The sequence below is a fragment of the Mustela putorius genome, unplaced genomic scaffold (assembly GCF_011764305.1).
Source record: "Mustela putorius furo isolate JIRA1106 unplaced genomic scaffold, ASM1176430v1.1 tig00003913_pilon_pilon_pilon, whole genome shotgun sequence".
In the NCBI taxonomy this organism is placed as follows: domain Eukaryota; kingdom Metazoa; phylum Chordata; class Mammalia; order Carnivora; family Mustelidae; genus Mustela; species Mustela putorius.
The window spans coordinates 7,371,789-7,393,842 of record NW_025422060.1 but is presented as its reverse complement, the minus strand read 5'-3'; the positions used below and the strand labels follow the sequence as shown (position 1 = coordinate 7,393,842).

Here is a 22,054-nt window from a genome sequence, read left to right as displayed (position 1 = left end):
TGCAGATACATGCTGACCAAGTTCTGGCCAGAGAGATGCTACTCCAAGTGACAGACCCAACTCTCCCCGGCCTTTCTCCTACCCAGCCTAGGAGGAGATAGTGATCTACAAACCGAGTCACTGCAAAATAATAGAGTAAGTTCTAAAACACAGAGAAGAAAAGCCTGTCAAAGATCTGCGTGCAATGGTAAGTTTGAAGAAAGTTACAGGGTGGCCTACTTGCCTTTCAGTTTTCAGAAATTCAAAGTAGTTAAAACATAAGAAGAATGAAATTATTGCCCTTAGCAACAAAATTCCTTAAGCTAGATCTTGTAACTGTGCAACAATTGTTTCCAGGCACTGATTTCATTCTTGCCTCCCAATACCACAAGAGGCCACCCTTGGCCTGCAGTTCTAACTCAATACCGACCTTTCAAAGGTCACCAAGCACCTCAAAGCACAGCAAATTCATGGGTGAGGGGGGGGGCAATTTGGTTATGAGGAGGGAGGGAAGGGACTGTATATAAAAATAAACCCCAGAGATATTTTTCAAACACCAGCCCAAAGCTCCCAAGATAATTTGGGTAGTCTTCTAGTTAAAAACCACTGGCCCATGGAGCACCTGGGTGGCTCAGTCGGTTAAGCACTTGCCTTCAGCTCAGGTCATGATCCAGGATCCTGGGATTGAGCCCCACATTGGGCTCCCTGCTCAGCAGGAGCCTGCTTCTCCCTCTCCTCCCTGCTTTTGCTCTCTCTTGCTATCTCTGTCACTATCTGCCTGTCTCTCTCAAATAAATAAATAAAAATAAAATCTCAAAACAAAACAAAACAAAATAAACACTGGCCCAGGTTTTTCCAAGGCAAGTTTTCAGTTGTCAGGCTGTTATTAAGAATCGAACAAAGGGGTGCCTGGCTGGCTCAGTCCATGAGGCATGCAACTCTTAATCATGGGGTTGTAGGTTCGAGCTCTACGTTGCATGTGGAGATTACTTAAAAGTAAAATGCTAAAAAAAAAAAAAAAAAAAAAAAAAGGAAAAAAAATCAGATAGAGACCCAATTATGAGAGAAAATCTTTAACAAGATCACAGTAATTGTGCACAGAGCACACACTAATATGATTTTAAATGAAGAAGAGATTGTAAAACATGTCCTACACATACATCCTTTGAGACTATAACAGTATTTGGCCATAGTTGGTTGTGGACCTTCTGCTAGAGAATCACCTGGGATGCCTGATTTAAAAATCTGTATTTTTGAACCAGATCTCAGACCACTGAGTTAGAACCCTGGGGTGGGAGGATACTTGGGAACTGGCTTTTTTTTTTTTTTTTTTTTTTTTTTTTAGGATTTATTTATTTATTTGAGAGCGAGCAAGTGAGCATGCCAGGGTAAGGGTAGAGGAAGTGGGACAGAAGCAGACTGTTTGCTGAACTTGGAGTTCCATGCAGGACTCCATCTCATGACCCTGAGTTCCTGACCTAAGTCAAAATCAAGAGTCAGATGCCAACTGACTGACCCACCCAGCTCCACAGGAACTGGCCTTTTAAAAATCAATTCAAAGTGATTTGAATACACATACACGTTCAAGAATAACTGACATATAAACTTCTTAACATTTGGGCACCTGGGTGGCTCAGTTGGTTGGGTGTCTGCCTTCGGCTCAGGTCATGATCCCAGATTCCTGGGATCAAGTCCCACCTCGGGCTCTCTCCTTCACGTAAAGCCTGCTTCTCCCTCTCCCCCTGCCTGCTGTTCTACCTGCTTGTGCTCTCTCTCTGTCAAATAAGTAAATAAATCTTTTTTTTTTTATTTTTAAAAAATAAAATTCTTGACATTTGATTTGCAAAGTGAAATAAGACAACAGTCTTACCCTCAAGGGATTAACAATCTAGTTGGCCAAATGCTTTCCCTGAAGAAATCTCACTGCATCCAAGAGACAGAAATCAGGTTCACTATAAATGTCCTCTGAGGTCAAGAGCAAAATATCAAGGTTCCAATGTAAACATAAGATTCAAAGTTTAGGTACTTATATGATGAAGAGGATCTTCATTGTTAACCTGATAAGTGGACTGAAGATGCCAAATGATCTTCCTCAAATAATCAGTCTGTATTCATCTTCTACTCTGTGAGGATTAAATATAGACAACTTTGGGACACCTGGGTGGCTCACTCATGAGCTCATGGGTCATGGAGGCCCGGGTGACGGGTCACACTCAGGAGGAGATTGCTAGAAGATTCTCTCCCTCAGCTCCTCCCCTCACTCACCTCCGCCAGTGGTGTTCTCTCTCTCTCTCCAATAAATCAATATATTAAAAAAAATAAAACAGACAATTTTTCAGCATAAACTAAATACTCAAAATAGGTCTCTTGCACATGAGCATGCAAAGATAGGTCTCGAGAACCGTTATTCACATCTCCTAATTCACTAAAACCACCAGCAACATACTTCTAAATTCAAAAAGGAGTTTAAAACTCTGAAATTAAAATAAGAGGCTACTTAGGTCAGGGAGACAGAAAACGAATACCATGCTGTGGTCCAGATCACCAACTAACTTGACCTCTTCAACCCTCGCTTATACAGTTGTGATCCCCACACATTCTGCTCACACGAGCCTTAGAGATGGCTCTGGAAATGTCTCCTTGAGTAAACTCGAGCAGCTGGGAGATCTTGGAACTCTTCTATTCCTGCAACCCCGCCTTCGAAAAGAGCTAAGTTTCTAGAAGTTTACATCCAAGGAACAGAAAGGCCAAGACCTCACAAAACCAGTCAGAACACGAACTCTGGTAAGATCACCCAAGCGTGGATCCAATTACGAGACCTCAATCTCAAGATTCCCCAGCTAGGAGGCTGGACAATGACCCTGACACCACCACCCACGCCTGCCTTCCTTGGCCTCCTCACCTCCCCTTACTCCCCACCCGCCCGAGCACACTTTGCAGACCCCAGAAGCCCGACCTCGCCCGCAACAGCACCCCACATCAGGCCTGTCGGGGAGGCCCCCTTTTTCCCCTGCATCTACGATCCCGGCCCTATCCCAGACCTGGAGGGCGCGCCAGGCCGCCCCGGGGCTCCCGGCTCTCGGGCTTCCTCGGCCGGTAGCCATAGACGCCCTTCTCCGTCTGGTAACCACGCCGGAGGAGGAGCGGAGGGGCTCGGCAGAAGCCTCGTCTTGCTGCTGCCACAGTGGCCGTGGCCATGTCCCGCCCGGACCCCTGAGTCGCAAGACGAGGGGCAGCAGCCGCCGGGAGAACCAAGGGTCGCCCCTGGGCCTCCTGGAACCGGTGCAGTGGCCCAGCGGGAAGCGGGAGGCGGGAGCCCCACCCCGAGACAACGCCCCCGCGCCTGATTGGCCAGGGGCCGGCCCCTGGCAGCCAATCCAGGTCAGCAGCCGGCGGGGCGGAGCCTCGCCCGGGGATGCGGGGGGACTCCTGAGGTCCTGGAGGCTGAGCGAAGCAGGCAGTGCGGAGCCCAGCGTCATCTGCTTTCCCGTACAAAACTCGTCATCTCTGTATGTTCTAAGGACTCCCGCCGAGAGTATTCACCCACCGCCCCTCTGCTGGAAGCCCCAGACCGCAACCGTACAGACACGAAATAGGTTTCGATACCGAAGGGGAAAGTCAGCTACAGGATGCAAAAAAAAAAAAAAGTAGTGGGATGGGGACCAAGGGACGCAAGAAGGAAAGGTCATATGAAGGAGCCAGAAAATCAGTATCGTTTCTTTTTTTTTTCTTAAGAAACAATTTGGGGGACGCCTGGGTGGCTCAGTTGGTTAAGCAGCTGCTTTCGGCTCAGGTCATGATCCCAGCGTCCTGGGATCGAGTCCCACATCGGGCTCCTTGCTCCGCAGGGAGCCTGCTTCTCCCTCTGCCTCTGCCTGCCATTCTGTCTGCCTGTGCTCGCTCTCTCCCCCCCCTCTCTCTGATAAATAAATAAAATCTTTAAAAAAAAAAAAGAAACAATTTGGAAGAAAGTAGAAAATAGGAGAGGAGGAGCCTGTAAGAAGGGGATAAAATAAAAGTGAAAAGAAATTGGGCATGGAAGATTTCAGGCATCGTGGAGATACTGAGATTCTCCGTTGCTTTATCTCTGACAGAATTTCCCAAACTATTTTATTCTATGACCCACCCTTAACTTTGCCAGTGGGGTGGGAGATGGAAGGGGTCTGAATCCCTCCCTCATCAGTCATCCCATCATTCCAGTCTGCCATGCAACAGTACCCCATACTCCTAAGAACGTTACACCTATGGGCCCAAGAGGTAGCTCTCCACCTCACTCCCTCAAGCCCCACGCCCACAGAGCACTTTGTAGGTTCCAAGGATTAGTCAGATACAGGGTCTGCCTCTAATCAGTTCCCAGTCCAGTTGCAGACTGAACTCAACACACAGTATGAGAGATCCTTGGACAGAGAGGCATATGCCCTGCAAACATAGGCAATGGGGGTAGAGTACGAAGAGGTGTATCAGGGGAACCTCCAAGTGGAAAGGACACTAGAACAGAATCTTCAGGGATGAAGTAGGTTATGATGGTTATGATTTTTTTCTTTGTAATTTTAACACAAAAGAGTCCAGAACACGTTTGAAAGATGTCCCAAAGTACTAAATCAAAAATACGGAATTGAGGAATAAGCCAAGAGTATGAAGTCCCTGCAGAGATGGGAAGCCATGGGCTCCAAGCACAGATGATGCTAGAAAGAAGAGATGCATCTTCCATTGTTTTAGGTGGAAATAAGAGAAGATTGGTGCAAAAGCAATCAGAGTTGTAGATGCAATGGTAAAATTTTGAGGGAATTTCTTCTGTGTGAAGTATGAGGCTATAATTTGCCCCCAAAAGAATTATCTGAGAAGGTGCTGGGGAGTGGGGAGGTGAGTCAGAGTTCAAAAGGTGGGGACAGTAGGAAACTGTCACTGAGGAAAGGAGTAAAATGTGAAAGATTGTCCTAAAGTTTTGCATGCCACCCAGTTGAGGCTGGTGACCATGAATAGAAAGAGATACCAATTTCTGCTCTTTTGTGATTTTCTTCATTAGTGCTCAGCTAGCTTGGCAAAGAGAAGGTGGGAAGTATGATGACTGGATCCATTCTTGGCTTTAATTTTTCCAGGCAGATGTGATATAATGGCCAAGACACAAAGACGTTCGAGATACTAGTTGGCAAACAATTGAAATTAAAAACAAACAAACAAACAAAAATCATGGACTCTATGCTGGGGAAAAAAAGGCTAAAGATATATGAATGGGCTCAAAAAAGAAGGGAAGTGCCAGTGGGTTGTGAATTCCAATGAGGCTGAAGAATAGGTAAACTCGGGTGCCTGAGAAGCTGAGCTAGAACAGAAGATCGTAGATAGACAGTGGGGTATTTGAAGCGGCTCATTCTGCCATTGGTCCTGTCCCTGTGCTTTAATAAAAACACCTTTTCGTGCTGGAAAAAAAAGAAAGAAAGAAAGAAAATGGGGTGTTTGTTGTGATGATTGCAGAAGTGATGCAAATTTTGATAATGATAAGGAAAGTTGATTGGCGAAAGTGAAGTGATGAAGAATATTATCAGGTAATGTCTCAGGTAAGAACTGAGAGGTCAGATTTTTAGATGATGTGCCATAGAAACACTCATATCACCTTGGAATTGCCAGGAATTAAAGTAGAGGAAGACTCTTAGCTACATGTTGAACCCTCTGGTGAAGGAAGAGGAACATCTAGAAAGTTGGCAGATGATGCTGTGGAAGGAGAAAAGGTGAGGTATATCCTTAATGCATGGATTCACATTGGCAGGGAAATGGGAAAAAATATAGTCAGCAACTGGGAATAAACATGATACAGGTCCCATCCCTGGACCAGGTACAGTCTATCCAAAATAGCTCTCAAATCTGTCCACTCTCCATCATTACCACCTAGTCCGGGCCATCAGCACCTCTCCCCAGGAGGACCACAGTAGATTCCCAAATGGTCTTCTGGTCTTGGGTCATTCCTTGCCTTGCCATATTTCTTCCACATTGAGTCAGACTTATTTCCTAAGATTAGTATCTGATTCACAGGGCTGTTGTCTGAATTTGAATAAGAGCATTCAATCAAAAAAATACATAGCAGATCGTGGGAAAAGAACTATAATAATCATTACAATATTATTAACACTGTTTTAAAACTACTTATGTAGTTTAATCATTTTATTATTCCTGGAAAACTTAAATGTTTTGTTCTCTTTTCTACCATTATCTTATTTCTACATAGGACATGGAAGTAGATAGAGATGGTTCTATATATAGTTCTATATAGATTTCTAGAATTGAAATGTAATGCTGTGGTAATTGCACGAGTGCTGTGCTGGGTATCAGACTACCAGATTCTAACTCCACTTTTTCCATTGACTGGCTATGTGTCCTTGGGAGGACACCGCCTTTCTATTTCCTCCTGGTCTACATGTTCTTTAAATTTCATTCAAGTTCTAAATGGTTTTGATTCAAAAGCTTAATGTAAAAAATAAGAGGATATGTGTTGGGCCACTAGAGGAGAAGGGGAGAGTATAGGCCTTACTTATTTATACAATGGAATGTTTTATAGAAATTAAAAAGGAATGAACTAGGTGTACGCATAGAACACAAGTAGTTTCCCAGTATATAAAGTGGAGAAGAGAAAATGACAGAAATGATATTCACACAAATTTTAAAAATACACCAAGTTAGTCTATGTGTTTTTAATGAATCTGTACATATATAGTAAAAGCGTAAATATATAATTAGGTAAGATGCATATCAATCTCAGTAAATTGTTTGGGGGGCATGGAGAGGAAAAGAATGGGCGGGGAAGGAGATTTTATGAGTTCTACAGTGCTATAGCTCTTCTGAAAATTCTGATAAATATATTTCAAAATGTTTGTCTCTGTTAGTATTTCAAAAATATTTAGGGGCGCCTGGGTGGCTCAGTGGGTTAAGCCGCTGCCTTCAGCTTGGGTCATGATCTCAGGGTCTTGGGATCGAGTCCCGCATCGGGCTCTCTGCTCTGCAGGGAGCCTGCTTCCTCCTCTCCCTCTCTCTGCCTGCCTGTCTGCCTGCTTGTGATCTCTGTCTGTCAAATAAATAAATAAAATCTTTTAAAAAAATATTTAAAAGTATTTGTCAAATTGTGGGTGATAAGAGTATGGTTATTTGGTTTATGTGACATGTGACTCTCGATTTCAAGGTCGTGACCTTAAGCCCCACTTTGGGTGCTGAGAGTACTCAAAAATAAAATCTTTGGGCACCTGGATGGCTCATTTGGTTAAGCCACTGCCTTCAGCTCAGGTCATGATCCCAGAGTCCTGGGATCAAGTCGCATATTAGGCTTCCCCTGCTCTGCAAGGAGCCTGCTTCTCCCTCTCCCTCTGCCTGCCACACCCCCTGCTTATGCTGAATCTCTCTCTGTCAAATAAATAAATAAAATCTTTAAAAACAAAGTAAAATAAAATAAAACCTTTAAAATAAAAATAAATTTTGGGGCGCCTGGGTGGCTCAGTGGGTTAAGCCTCTGCCTTCAGCTCAGGTCATGATCCCAGGGTCCTGGGATCGAGCCCCGCATCGGGCTCTCTGCTCCGCGGTGGGCCTGCTTCCTCCCTCTCTCTCTCTGCTTGCCTCTTGGCCTACTTGTGATCTCTCTCTCTCTGTGTCAAATAAATAAATAAAACCTTTAAAAAAAATAAAAACATAAAAATAAAAATAAAAATAAATTTTATATAAGTATTACATACATTGGGAAAAAATAAAATAATATATTTTAAATTGTAAACATTTGTAAAATATTTTTAAATTATAACTGAAAATTAGAAAGGTCTTCCCTGATGTCATTCTTAAAATTGCAACTAACTGGGGCGCCTAGGTGGCTCAGTGGGTTAAAGCCTCTGCCTTCGGCTCAGGTCATGATCTTAGGGTCCTGGGATCGAGCCCCGCATCGGGCTCTCTGCTCAGCAGGGAGCTTGCTTCCTTCTCTCTCTCTGCCTGCCTCTCTACCTACTTGTGATCTCTCTTTCTGTCAAATAAATAAATAAAATATTTTTTAAAAATTGGCAACTAACCTCCTCCCCTTCATACTTCTGCTCCCCCTTACTCTACTTTTCTTATTTTTTTTAGCATGACATGTATCATTTCCCAATGTACCGTAAAATCTGCTTATCATTTTTTCTCTTTCTCCTTTAACTAATATGTAAGCTCCATAAGGACAAAGATCTCTATAGGTTTTCCTCACAAATTTATCTTAAGTGCTTAGAAGAGTGCCTTGCACAAAATAGGTATCCCAGAAATATTTGCTCAGTGATTGTATGGATTTTAGAGGCTGACTGCTTGTGTTGAAATTCTTTTATATATTTATTTGTTTATTTGACAGAGAGAGAGAGAGAGAGAGATCACAAGTAGGCAGAGAGGCAGGCAGTGGGGGAGACGGTGAAGCAGGCTCCCTGCTGACTAGAGAGCCCTATCAAATGTGGGGCTCAATCCCAGGACCCTAAGAACATGACCTGAGCCAAAGGCAGAGGCTTAACCCACTGAGCCACCCGGGCGCCCCCAGTGTTGAAATTATAGTTGCTACCACTTTCTAGCTGTGGGATCGTGGCCAAGTTATTTACATGCTCTTATTTACATTCCCTATCTGTAAAATGGGACTTGTAATATTGCTTACCTAATCAGGTTGGTGTAACTACCTATCAAACACTTTAGAACAATGACTGGCATAATGTAAATACTCAATACATATTAGAAATAATAATAATAATTATTATTATATTGTTAATGTTATTACAAGGTCTTAATCATGATAAGTGACCCTCAACATGATTCCTGGGATGTGATGATCTTGAATATTCTAGGTATCAACTGAAGGAGTTCAGAGTATGCCACCCCAAAATATGCCACTCTGGCACAAGGATCATTTTGAGCTGAAAGCAATTGAAAAGAAACAAATATAAGAAGGGCAAGATGATTCCTTTTTTTTTTAATTTTTAATTTTTTTAATAAACATATAATGTATCATTAGCCCCAGGGGTACAGTTCTGTGAATAGCCAGGTTTATGCACTTCGCAGCACTCACCGTATCACATACCCTCCCCAATGTCCATAACCCAGCCACCCTTTCCCTACCCTCCTCCCGCTGGCAACCCTCGGTTTGTTTTGTGAGTTTAAGAGTCTCTTATGGATTGTCTCCCTCCAGATCCCATTTTGTTTCATTTATTCTTTTCCTACCCCCCCAAGTCCCCCATGTGCATCTCCACTTCCTCATGTCAGGGAGATCATATGATAGTTGTCTTTCTCCGATTGACTGATTTCGCTAAGCATAATACCCTCTAGTTCCATCCATGTTGCCGCAAATAGCAAGATTTCATTCCTTTTGATGGCTGCATTATATATATATATGTATACACACACACACACACACACACCACATCTTCTTTATCCATTCATCTGTTGATGGACATCTAGGTTCTTTCCATAGTTTGGCTATTGTGGACATTGCTGCTATAAACATTCAGGTGCACATGCCCCTTTGGATCACTACGTTTGTATCTTTAGGGTGAATACCCAGTAGTGCAATTGCTGAGTCATAAGGTAGCTCTATTTTCAACTTTTTGAGGAATCTCCATGCTGTATTCCACAGTGGTTGCACCAGCTTGCATTCCCACTAACAGTGTAGGAGGGTTCCCCTTTCTCCGCATCCTCACCAGCATCCATCATTTCCTGACTTGTTAATTTTAGCCATTCTGACTGGTGTAAGGTGGTATCTCATTGTGTTTGATTTGTATACATTGTTTGATTTTTATTTCCCTGATGCCGAGTGATGTGGAGCACTTTTTCATGTGTCTGTTGGCCATCTGGATGTCTTCTTTGCAGAAATGTCTGTTCATGTCCTCTGCCCATTTCTTAATTGGATTATTTGTTCTTTGGGTGTTGAGTTTGCTAAGTTCTTTATAGATTTTGGACACTACCCCTTTATCTAATATATCGTTTGCAAATATTTTCTCCCATTCTGTCAGTTGTCTTTGGTTTTGTTAACTGTTTCCTTTGCTGTGCAAAAGCTTTTGATCTTGATGAAGCCCCAATAGTTCACTGTTCCTCTTGCTTCCCTTGCCTTTAGCGATGTTCCTAGGAAGAGGTTGCTGCAGCTGAGGTCGAAGAGGTTGCTGCCTGTGTTCCCCCCCAAGGATTTTGATGGATTCCTTTCTCACATTGAGGTCCTTCATCCATTTTGAGTCTATTTTTGTGTGTGGTATAAGGAAATGGTCCAATTTCATTTTTCTGCATGTGGCTGTCCAATTTTCCCAACACCATTTGTTGAAGAGGCTGTCTTTTTTGCATTGGACATTCTTTCCTGCTTTGTCAAAGATTAGTTGACTGTAGAGTTGAGGGTCTATTTCTGGGCTCTCTATTCTGTTCCATTGATCTATGTGTCTGTTTTTGTGCCAATACCATGCTGTCTTGATGATGACAGCTTTGTAATAGAGCTTGAAGTCCGGAATTGTGATGCCACCAACTTTGGCTTTCTTTTTCAATATTCCTTTGGCTATTTGAGGTCTTTTCTGGTTCTATAAAAATTTTGGGATTATTTGTTCCATTTTTTTGAAAAAGATGGATGGTATTTTGATAGGGATTGCATTAAATGTGTAGACTGCTTTAGGTAGCATAGACATTTTCACAATATTTGTTCTTCCAATTCATGAGCATGGAACATTTTCCCTTTTCTTTGTGTCTTCCTCAATTTCTTTCTTGAGTATTTTATAGTTTTCTGAGTATAGATTCTTTGCCTCTTTGGTTAGGTTTATTCCTAGGTATCTTATGGTTTTGGGTGCAATTGTAAATGGGATGGACTTCTTAATTTCTCTTTCTTCTGTCTTGTTGTTGGTGTAAAGAAATGCAACTGATTTCTGTGCATTGACTTTATATCCTGACACTTTACTGAATTCCTGTACAAGTTCTAGCAGAGTTGGAGTGGAGTCTTTTGGGTTTTCCACGTATAGTATCATATCATCAGGCAGGATGATTCTTTTTTTTTTTCTTTATTTATTTGACAGAGAGAGATCACAAGTAGATGGAGAGGCAGGCAGAGAGAGACAGAGGGAAGCAGGCTCCCTGCTGAGCAGAGAGCCCGATGCAGGACTTGATCCTAGGACCCTGAGATCATGACCTGAGCCGAAGGCAGCGGCTTAACCCACTGAGCCACCCAGGCGCCCAGGCAGGATGATTCTTAACCACTGGAGACAACTATAGACTCTAATCAGCCCAGAGAAGGCACCAGAGGAATCTACATAAGAAACTCATTAAAACAAACCTTATCTTCCATTGGCGCCTACCGTATATCTACCTTCTCACAATCTGCCACCCCTAAAAACCTAAACCCTGTTTCCTTTCTTTCATCTTTTCTGCAAATTCGTTGTTCTTTTGTTAAGATGCTATATAAGCCCAAGTTCTAACCACTGCTTTTGTGTTATTCATCACTGAATTTCTCCCCTGTGTGCATGCAGGTAGTGCATATGTTGATAAACTCTGGTTTTCGCTTGTTAATCTGTCTTTTGTCCATCTAATTTGCAGGACCCCAGGCAGAGAGTCTAGAAGGGTAGAGTGATAAAGTTTTTCTTTCTTTGTATGGTTAATTCTGTCTCATTAATAGAATGTTCAAATACGGGAATGGTCAATTCACCAGGCTAGAAACAGAACTATTTTATTTTATTTTATTTATTTTTGAAAGAAAGAGAGCAAGTGTGGGGGAGGGGCAAGCAGGCTCCACATCTAGCCCAGAGTCAATGAGGGGCTTGATCTCACATTCTGAGACCAGGAGCTGAGCTAAAATCTAGAGTCAGATGCTTAACCAACTAAGTCACTCAGGGCCCCAGGCCTATTTTATTTTTGAAGAAAGGTCTTTTCTTGAGTTCTTTGCCCTATTATTTGAAGCACTGTGCATGCTAGAATTTATACTTTTGAAAGTGGACTAATTTCTTGCAGCAGCAACTTTCTGGTGAAAGGAATTCTCAAATTATCATGATAACAGGGCACATAAACACATTGTTCCTTTTTACATATACCCCAAAATGTATCTATTGCCAAAAGTAACAAATTTCATTTTCTTTCTTTCCCCTGCCCACTTTTATTTGAGATGTTAAGAGTAAGGTACACATAACCAACTATTCTGACCCTGGAAACTGAGGAGCAAAAGGTGAAATTAAAAAAGAAAGGCAAAATTTACTTGAATGAATCCTTTAGCTTAAAAAATAACTCTTTTTTCTCTATTGCTATTACTTAATCTCATTTCTTCCCTGATTAATAGAAATTCCTTAAAAAATGACTACTTCTTAATATCTTTTTTCCCCTCTGGCTAGTAGCAAAGATCTTTTCTTTGTTCTCATGAGTTTCCTCCCTACATTGTGAAATATATATAACTTATAAAATATATTTATAAAGTATATGTATATAACATATAACATTAAAAATAATTTCAGTAATTATCGCACCTGCCTGGCTCAGTTGGTGGAGCATGTGACTCTTGGTCTTGGGGTTGTGAGTTTGAGCCCCATGTTGGGTGTAGAGATCCCTTAAAAATAAAATCTTTAAAAATAATAATAATAATTCTTATTATTATCATATTAGTTGTCTGTTGCTGTACAACTAATTACCCCATAATGTAGTAACTTGAAACAACAAGCATATTATCTCACAGTTTTTGTAGGTCAGTAATCCAGACAAAGCTTAGCTCAGTACCTGGAGCTCAACACCTCTCACAAAGTTTGCATTCAGACTGCAGGTTGGGATTGTGATTTCATCTGAAGACTCATCTGGAGGAGAATCAACTTATATTTCACCCATGTGGTTGTTGGCAGGATTGAATTCCTCATTGGCTGTTGGCCAGAAGCCTCCCTCAGTTCTTTGCTGTGTGGACCTTTCCAAAGAGTAGGTCAAAACATGGCAGTTGGCTGTGCTCAGGGAGAGAGGAAGAGAGAGAAAGTTCCAAGATTTTGTAAACTAGCATTAATACCAACACACCATCACTTCTGTACTATACTCACTAGAATTAAGTCGCTAAACCCAGCCTATGTTCAAGGGAAGGGGATTACATGAGGGTGTGAAGAGCAGGAAGTGGGCATCCTTGAGTGCTGTCTTGGAGGCCATCTACCACAGCCTGTGACCACATGACCACTTCTAGAAATGTATGACTGAAGGGTGCACCGTACTCATCATTTTGGCCTGTCACCCATGCATTGTCTCATGTAACTCTTTCACTGGCTACAACACTCTGTCTTGTTAGTCCTCTATCTTTTCTGTTTCTCTTCTGAATCCTTTTTCAGTCATTTTCCTTTTCCAACTTCTTTTGTTTTGTTTTGTTTTTAAAGATTTGTTTATTTATATGAGAGAAATAGTGCACATGAATGAGGGTAGGGGCAGAAGGAGAGGGAGAGAGATTCTCAAGCAGACTCCACACTGAGCATGGTGCCAGACACGGGGTTTGATCTCACAACCTAAGCCAAAACCAAGAGTCAAACACTTAACTGACTGAGCCACCCAAACACCCCCTTTTCCAACTTCTGACTTTCATCTCTACACTCTTGCAGAAAGTCTATCTGTCACCATTGAGACTTCCTGCCCAGCTCTCCCACCCAATATTTTGCAAAACTGCTAACTAATCTGCCAATTCCTCTCCTGAATTCCTGTAACACATAGAGGCAGTATCTTCAGTTGAACATTTTTTTCTCTGCTTATCTTATCTCCCAAAATAAAATGTTTGAGTGGGGATAATGATTTTTTTTTTAACTGTTCGCTTGTATATCTTGAGTGCCCTGTGAGAGTACTTCCAATTCTCTATAACTCAATGACTCCCATCTTCTACCCTACACAGTAGAAGAATGACATTGTTTTACTTTATTGGAAATCAATCTGGCATATATTCATCCAATGGAAAGTAGTAGGCATTTACTTACTGAATTAACAGTTAACAAGTGCCTACTATATGCATTGGGCTAGATGCTTTGGAATATAAAAGTGAAGAAGTTAGACATGGTTCCTACATTCAGGAGCTTACAATCTCAGATAGAAGTATAGTAATCACACAAATAATTCATTATAAGTATAAAAGAACCATGAAGGATGGGTATAAGTGCTATGAAACTAAATAACTGAGGGGAATATTATCTAGTCTGGAAGATTATATAAACTGAAACTTTGAAAATGAAACAGGAATTGGGCAAAATGAAGTGTCAAGCATGGATAACTCAAGGGCAACGTCAAGTTCTAACAAGCTCCTTATACTTTCCTACTGCTTAGTGAAATATATATATATGAAGATTTTATTTATTTGAGAGAGAGAGAGAGTGAGTGAGCATGAAAGGGGCGAGGGAGAAACTGGCTCCCTGATGAGCACAGGGCCTGATGTGGGACTTGATCCTGGGACGCCAGGATCATGACCTGAGCCGAAGGCAGTTGCTTAACCAACTGAGCCACCCAGGTGCCCCAGGGAAGTATATTTTTAAAGTACCCTCTTAAAAAATCATATTCTCTACTTGTATCATGGTGTTACTTTCACTTTCCTTCCTTTTACATCATTCCATCAGAGTCGTAACAACTGTGATGTCAATATATTGTCTTTAAAAAGTATTTGTGAACATGGCTCCTTCAGAAAACGTCTACAAGGTAAGCGACCCATCCACTGCCCCCTTCTTTGCTTTGCTTCTAGAGCAACTGAGTTGATATTGATGCCATTGACTGAGATAAGGAAGAGTGGAAGGGGAACAAACTTGGCAAAGTTCACTTGGGACATTTGAGTTTTACCTGGGATACTAAGTAGCTCTGTCAACTAGGCAGATGGATGCACCTATCAGAATTCAGAAGAAAAGCAGGGACTGAAAAAAACACATTTGACAGTTTTCAATGTACAGATGCTATTGAGAACCTGGATATGATGAGAAAGCTTAGGTTTAAAATTCTGAAGAACTGAAAAGTTTAAAGTTGGGATAAGAAGGAGGAGTCACCACAAAGAAAACAAGATACAATCAGAGAATTGTGAGGAAACAGGGCTTTTGAACGGACACATGTAGGCTCAAATTCTAGCTCTGCCCGTTATTAACTGTGTGACTGCATAGCTAGTATTGGTCACATTTCATGGTGGAACACATCTCACTTTCCACCTGGAAATAGAGATAATTATGCCTATCTTAGAGAAAGCTAGTCTAGGCTCATGGCTAAATAACTTCCTCTAAACTGCCTGACTCCTAATCTTGGCTCTATCATTGACCAGCTGGGAGCGTGGGCAGGTTCCCTAATTTCTCTATCCCTCATTTTTCCCATTAGTGAAATGAGCTTAATAGTATTTATCACATTGGATTATTGTGAGGATTAAATAATTAGAGCATGTAAAATGTTTAGAACAATGCCTGACACATAGTGAGTAAGGTCAGCTGTATTATGATTGCACTGTTTAAAAATTTAAAAGAGAACAGTTGTAGAGAACTTGCAAAATAGTACAAAAAGATGATAGCTGTTATTATTAGTTTATCATCATGATCATTATTTTGAGAGAGAGAGTGCATGCGTGCAAGTGTAGAGGAAGGGGCAGAGGGAGAGAAAGAGAGAATCCTAAACAGGCTCCACACCCAGTGTGGAGTCTAATGCAGAGCTCGATCCCACAACCCTGAGGTCATGACCTGAGCCAAAAATCAAGATTTGGACCCCTAACTGACAGAGATACTCAGGCACCCCTTGCTTATTATTATTATCATCAAACTGATATTGAATGTTGCATATGAAAAATTCAATCCAAAGTGTTTAGATGAGTCTTTCATGAAGATGTAAGAAAGAGGGCAAAACAAAATGGAATGGCTATTTATACAGCTTTTATCAGAAAAACTTAGGGAAGTATAATGTATACACAATATGTCTGCAGTATAAAATCTTCCCAAAGAAAAATAAGTTGGAAACTACACCCATTCTTTTACCCTTAGCAACTGACACAAGAAGTGAAGTGATGTCAGACTCTTTAGGCAATAACTTTTCCCCCCAGTTCTATTTCTCATTGTGACAATATCATCTGGGTTATGAAGGCAACCACTTCTCTCTTTTTTTTTTTAAAATATTTTATTTGATTATTTTGACAGAGAGAAATCACAAATAGGCAGAGAGGCAGGCAGAGAGAGAGGAAGGGAAGCAGGCCCCCTGCTGAGCAGAGAGGCCAACGCGGGACTCGATCCCAGAACCCTGAGATCATGACCTGAGCCGAAGGCAGCGGCTTAACCCACTGAGCCACCCAGGTGCCCCAAGGCAACCACTTCTCATTTGGATTCTTAAACACTTGGAAGGAATGACAAGAGGTGTTGCCAAAATTAAATTAAAATATTGAAGTTAGGGATCATAAAACCTAATCTACTGATTTTTAAAATAAAGCATCTGAGTCACAGGTTACAAGTGACTTGCCCTAGTTTCATTGTGTTACATGTACAGTAGCCAGGCTCCAAGCCCAGACACCCGGTGATTGATTTCCAGCCCTTCCTCTTCCCTTTGTGTTATCATGGGTATAGATTTAGCCATACACTGGTCTGACCCAGGCAGACATTTTTGTTTTATTATATGTACTGGTCGGCCTTGTTAGAACTAGATTATAAAATCATGTCTGTTCTTATTCTATATTCTGTGTAACTGTGTAAAAACAGGTATGAATATTATTACATGTGTGGAACGCAGGTATATATAGTGGGAAATCCAATAAAAATGGAATTCTAGGAATTTCCATTCTAGGAATGGAAAGAAATACTGCATATGAGCATGAGCATTGGAATCAGAAAGTCCAGACAAGAATGGAGATTCTATTTAGCAGCTATGTCATCCTGTGTACATTATCTAACTACACTACACCCTAGTTTTCCCATCTCTAAAAACAAGGAAAATAACCAAATAGGATCATTGGGTGGATTAATGTGTTAGGCACACTAAAAAAGAGGCATCTGTTTTTTTCTCTCCATTTATCCATTGAATCACTCAGTATTAAAAACTTGAATTAGTTGGGGTGCCTGGGTGGCTCAGTGGGTTAAGCCCCGCCTTTGGCTCAGGTCATGATCCCAGGGTCCTGGGATCGAGTCCCACATCGGGCTCTCTGCTCAGCGGGGAGCCTGCTTCCTCCTCTCTGCCTGCCTCTCTGCCTATTTGTGATCTCTGTCTGTCAAATAAATAAATAAAATCTTAAAAAAAAAACTTGAATTAGTTGTAATGCAAATCATGAAGAGGAGTATAGGGGCCTATATTTGGGCTGCTAAGCATTGGTACATTGCTTGGTAAATAAAAATGAAACTGCAGTCTATGATTGTTTGATCTAAAATAATGTGTTCTTTTCACTCTAGTTTAATCCTACATTCCTACCTCAGTACACAGATTTTTCTCCCTCTTCCACGAGAGCTTTTGTAGAGTTCTTTTTTTTTTTTTTTTTTAAAGATTTTTATTTATTTATTTGATAGACAGAGAGAGATCACAAGTAGGCAGAGAGGCAGGCAGAGAGAGAGGGAGAAGCAGGCTCCCCTGCTGAACAGAGAGCCCGATGTGGGGCTCGATCCCAGGACCCTGAGATCATGACCTGAGCTGAAGGCAGAGGCCTAAACCACTGAGCCACCCAGGCACCCCGAGAGCTTTTGTAGAAGAGGAAAGTTTTTCCTCTACTCTCTTAGGTGTTGTATCTGATGAATGTGAATTAAACTGACAGAAGACAGATTAAAGGAGGAAATGGCATACAACTTCAATGGATGTTTTTTATTTTTTCAAAGATTTTATTTATTTATTTGATAGACAGAGATCACAAGTAGTCAGAGAGGCAGGCAGGGAGAGAGGAGGAAGCAGGCTCCCCACTGAGCAGATAGCCCCATGCAGGGCTCGACCCCAGGACCCTGAGACCATGACCTGAGCTAAAGGCAGAGGCCTTAACCCACTGAGCCACCCAGGCGCCCCTCAATGGATGTTTTTAATTTTACATGCAAAGAGGCTACACAGAAAAGAAATGAAAACCTAAAGAAGTAGATTCAGGTGCTTACATCCCATTTAAAGGGTGATAAATTGTGGAAAAGTGACTGGACAAAGGGAGTTTGGACTTCCAGGGGCAGTTAAGTTGTGGAAAGGTAAATATACGTGGAAATGAACGGGACAAATGACTTGTTTTAGTAAGGTTTGTTTGTCCAGACTCATCTTGGTGTCAACTTTCCATCTTCTTCATAGTCACAAATCTCTCAGAGAGAGGATCAATGGAAGTCCTCATTTCATAGAAGTTTATACTTTCAATCAGATAATGGAAAGTCTGAGAAGGCTTCTTTGTGCATCTGTTAATTCTGCCTTAATAACTGCCTTCAGCTCAAAATCCATATGCCAAAGTGGCATATTTTGGAGTAGAATATTCTAATCCCCTCATATTTATTCACTTAATAATTCTTTCTATCAAAATATTATTAAGTTTTGGGGTGCCTGGGTGGCTCAGTGGGTTAAGCCTCTGCCTTTGGCTCAGGTCATGATCCCAGGGTCCTGGGATCGAGTCCCACATCGGGCTCTCTGCTCAGCAGGGAGCCTGCTTCTTCCTCTCTCTCTGCCTGCCTCTCTGACTACTTGTGATCTCTGTCAAATAAATAAATAAAATCTTTTAAAAAAATTATTAAGTGTCTTCTACGGCTCCAGGACAGAAAGATTAATAATCTATAAATCATATCTTCAAGGAGCTCACAGTTTTAATGAGAAAACAAATATAAATAAATCATTTCAATATAACATAATTAATGTTATAATAGAGATGTTCAGAGACTGCTATGGTAAGCCAGAGAGGGGCAGGTGGTGATAAAGAATGGGTTCCTTAGGGAAATAATCCTTGAGCTCCTAGTTAGGAAACATTCGTGGGAGAAAGGGCATTCTAGACGGAAGTGTAGTATGTGCACTAAGGGAAGAGGAAGTCCAGTCTATGCAGGTTACTGTTGTAACTAGAACTTAGACCTGTGGTGGAAGTAGCATGAAGTGAGACTAGACATATAAATAAGAGCTATGCATTATTAAGGGCTCCTGCTAAAGACTCAGAAGGTTACCCTGTAAATCAGTGACTTCCAAAGTGGGTTGGCATAAAGAGGTAAAATTATTTCCTTAGACACAAATACTGGAACTTCTATTTTTTCAGTTTTCATTGTTGTTGTTTTTTTAATTCTTACCTTTTCTATTTGGGGGAAGGTACTATTATGTATATATTTGTGTACACAATTTGTATCTAAGTAAATATACATGGATTATGAGGATGACCTCCACCCCTCCCCATATGATTGTATGATCAAGAAGGTTTGGGGACAATTGCCATCGAAGGGGGTTAAATGATCTAATACTCTCCAAGGTCCGTAGAGGGCAAGAGTAGAAGCAATTAGGAAGGAGAACTAGGAGATGGTTGTCAGCAGTGTGGGTTTGAGTTATGTGGCTAGGAACTAAGGCTGTGGGGGTGGGGATATAGATGAGGACCAGGGCAAGATCTTTCTGAGATCTATCAGTTGCATTTGGACAAGGGATGAGGAGTGAGGACTACCTAAGTACTGGAGAGGAAATACCTTTCCTCTCCACTTTTACGTTCTTCATTTGGAAGTGTGTGAATTACACTAACAAAGGGCAGATCAAGAGGAGAGAGGGAACACTGTTTTTATTAATATTTACATGCATAAGAGTTCACAAAAAAGAAGCGAAACACAAAGAAGCAATTAGACTCAGTGTTTACACACCATTTTAACAAAGGAGAAGGGGCTGTGGTCTTTAATGACAACTAAGTATGGGAGTGACTTGGAAATACGTGGGGAAGTGAAGGAAGATCAGTCCCATCTGTGTATGCAAACCTTCCTGGGTGTTGACTGTCTATCACCAGAGATTTCTTCTTCCAGGCACTGGGGTTGGGGTGGGGGAGCAGACACCTTCACAAAGGGAGATTCAGGCTCTGCTTTTAGGCAGATAAGGAGAGATTTAGAGAATTCTTCCTGCATCTGTTGATTCTCAGTTGCCTTCAGCCCAAAATAATCATTGTGCCAAAGTGCCATATTTTGGGGTGACATATCCTGATCCCCTTTAAGACCATTAACTGAAAGAAGAAAAATAAAAGAAGTAGGTGGAGTTGGAGACCAAGATGAAGTTCAATTTTGGACATTTTAGGTTTGAGGTGTATGCGGAGTATTTCATCACAGTTGTTCTACAGCAAAGTCTTAGAAATATGGGTTGGGAATTAAATTAAGACAATAAGACATAGGGTTACCTTTCTCACACTCCCTGCTCCAATGAGATTGGTTATTCTCCTAGACCAACGGACATTGATGAAGTCCCAGAACCTAAGTCAGGTTCGGTGGGGTGAGGTTCGGAGCTGACGACTAAAGAAAGAATTCTTAAGACATCTTTGGTGCAAAATGGTGGTTTATTAAAGCACGGGGACAGGACCCATGGGCAGACGGAGATGCTGCTGCCCCGGGTTGTGAGGAGTGGCTGGTTATATACACAGGAATTGGGTAGGTGAGGACAAAGGGTTGTTCAGAAGGGCTATTGGGATAAAGAAGACTGTCAGGATATGGAAGGCCTGGTTACTATCAAGCCAAGGCCACTTTCCCTCTAATGAGGCACTAACATAAAGACAATTGGGAGTCTCCTGGTGGAATGTTACATTCCTGCTATCAAATGTCCTTGTTAGTGAGATTTAGGTCTTTAAAAGAAATTTAACTTTATTTACTTTTCCTTCTACCTCCATCTCCTTCGGTTTTTTTTTATGGAGGGGAGGGTGACGTTAGGGCTTGAGGAACTGAGTTATGTATCTTTGGAAATTGGGCTATTGATAAGGCAACTTCTTTGTTGTAAATCTCAAGGACATTTGTAAACCAAGAGAGACTCCTGCCTTGCAGGACTGTGATCTCTGCAAGATAACCATTTGCTCTTCTTTTAGGGCAGTCAGGGGTGCCTGTGAAATGTCACACATATTACCAAGGGGAGTGGGAGAGAGGGGGTGCAAGGTGCCAGCCCCTGCTCTGTTCTCAGCCAGCCTCCTGCTCCCTCATCAACATGAAACCAGAATTAGAAATGTGATTTATGGGACGCCTGGGTGGCTCAGGTCATGATCCCACTGTCCTGGGATCGAGTCCCACATCGGGCTCCTTGCTCCGCAGGGAGTCTGCCTCTCCCTCTGACTCTGCCTGCCTCTCTGTCTGCCTGTGCTCACTCTCGCTCGCTCTCTCTCTGACAAATAAATAAGTAAAATCTTTAAAAAAAAATAAAAAGAAATGTGATTTATAAGCCTCTGCCTTTACTGGTTACAATAGCTGAGAAATCCCATCCTTTTCCCTCCTCCCCCTGCCAGCTTTATTGGGGTATAATTGAAAAATAAAATTGTAAAATAAAGTATACATTGTGGTGATTTGATTTTTTCCCCCTTTTTAATTTTCATTTTCTTATTTATTTATTTATTTAAAATTTTATTTATTTATTTGACGGAGAGAGATCACAAGTAGGCAGAGAGGCAGGCAGAGAGAGAGGAGGAAGCAGGCTCCATGCTGAGCAGAGAGCCCAATGCGGGGCTCGATCCCAGCGCCCTGATATCATGACCTGAGCCGAAGGGAGAGGCTTAACCCACTGAGCCACCCAGGCGCCCCTAATTTTCATTTTCAAATTGTGTTATTAGCACAGATTTCCGGTGCTTGGAGTAAAGATTTCAGTCACACTGGTATCATACCAGAGTTAAGGACTACTGAAGCACTATTTACTTGGACTGCAAAGCCATTTAGATGCTTGTATTTCCTATTTCCGAAATGGCTTAGTACCAGCTAACACAGAGCATACACTGTGAGCACTTTTTTGCTCACTTTTTTTTCACTGTGATTCTTTTTTTGAATCACCTCATTTACTGTTCACAAAGCCCTATGAAAAAGTACTGTTATTATCAAATTTTTAAAATATTTTATGTATGTATGTATGTATTTATATATTTAAGGGATGGGTGGCATGCGAGCAGGAGTTGGAGCAGAGGGAGAGGGAGAGAGAGAATCCCAAGCTGACTCCAGGCCCAGCATTGAGTCAACATGGGGCTCAATCTCATGACCCTGAGATCACCTGAGCTGAAAGAGTCGGC

General features: G+C 41.6%; 1 protein-coding gene across 3 annotated transcripts in view; it reads right to left on the bottom strand.

The window, feature by feature from the left end:
* DHTKD1 (dehydrogenase E1 and transketolase domain containing 1) overlaps positions 1–3,304 on the bottom strand; it is a 61,807-nt gene extending 58,503 nt beyond the window's left edge. For all 3 annotated transcript variants that reach the window (XR_006603345.1, XM_045069105.1, XM_004774899.3), the window contains exon 1: positions 3,021–3,304. Coding sequence is in view for 2 of the 3 variants with exons in the window: in XM_045069105.1 (XP_044925040.1) it covers positions 3,021–3,177 (157 nt within the window). In the remaining variant the exon portion in view is untranslated. The remainder of the gene's footprint in view (positions 1–3,020) is intronic.
* Between the last annotated feature and the right edge of the window lie 18,750 nt (positions 3,305–22,054).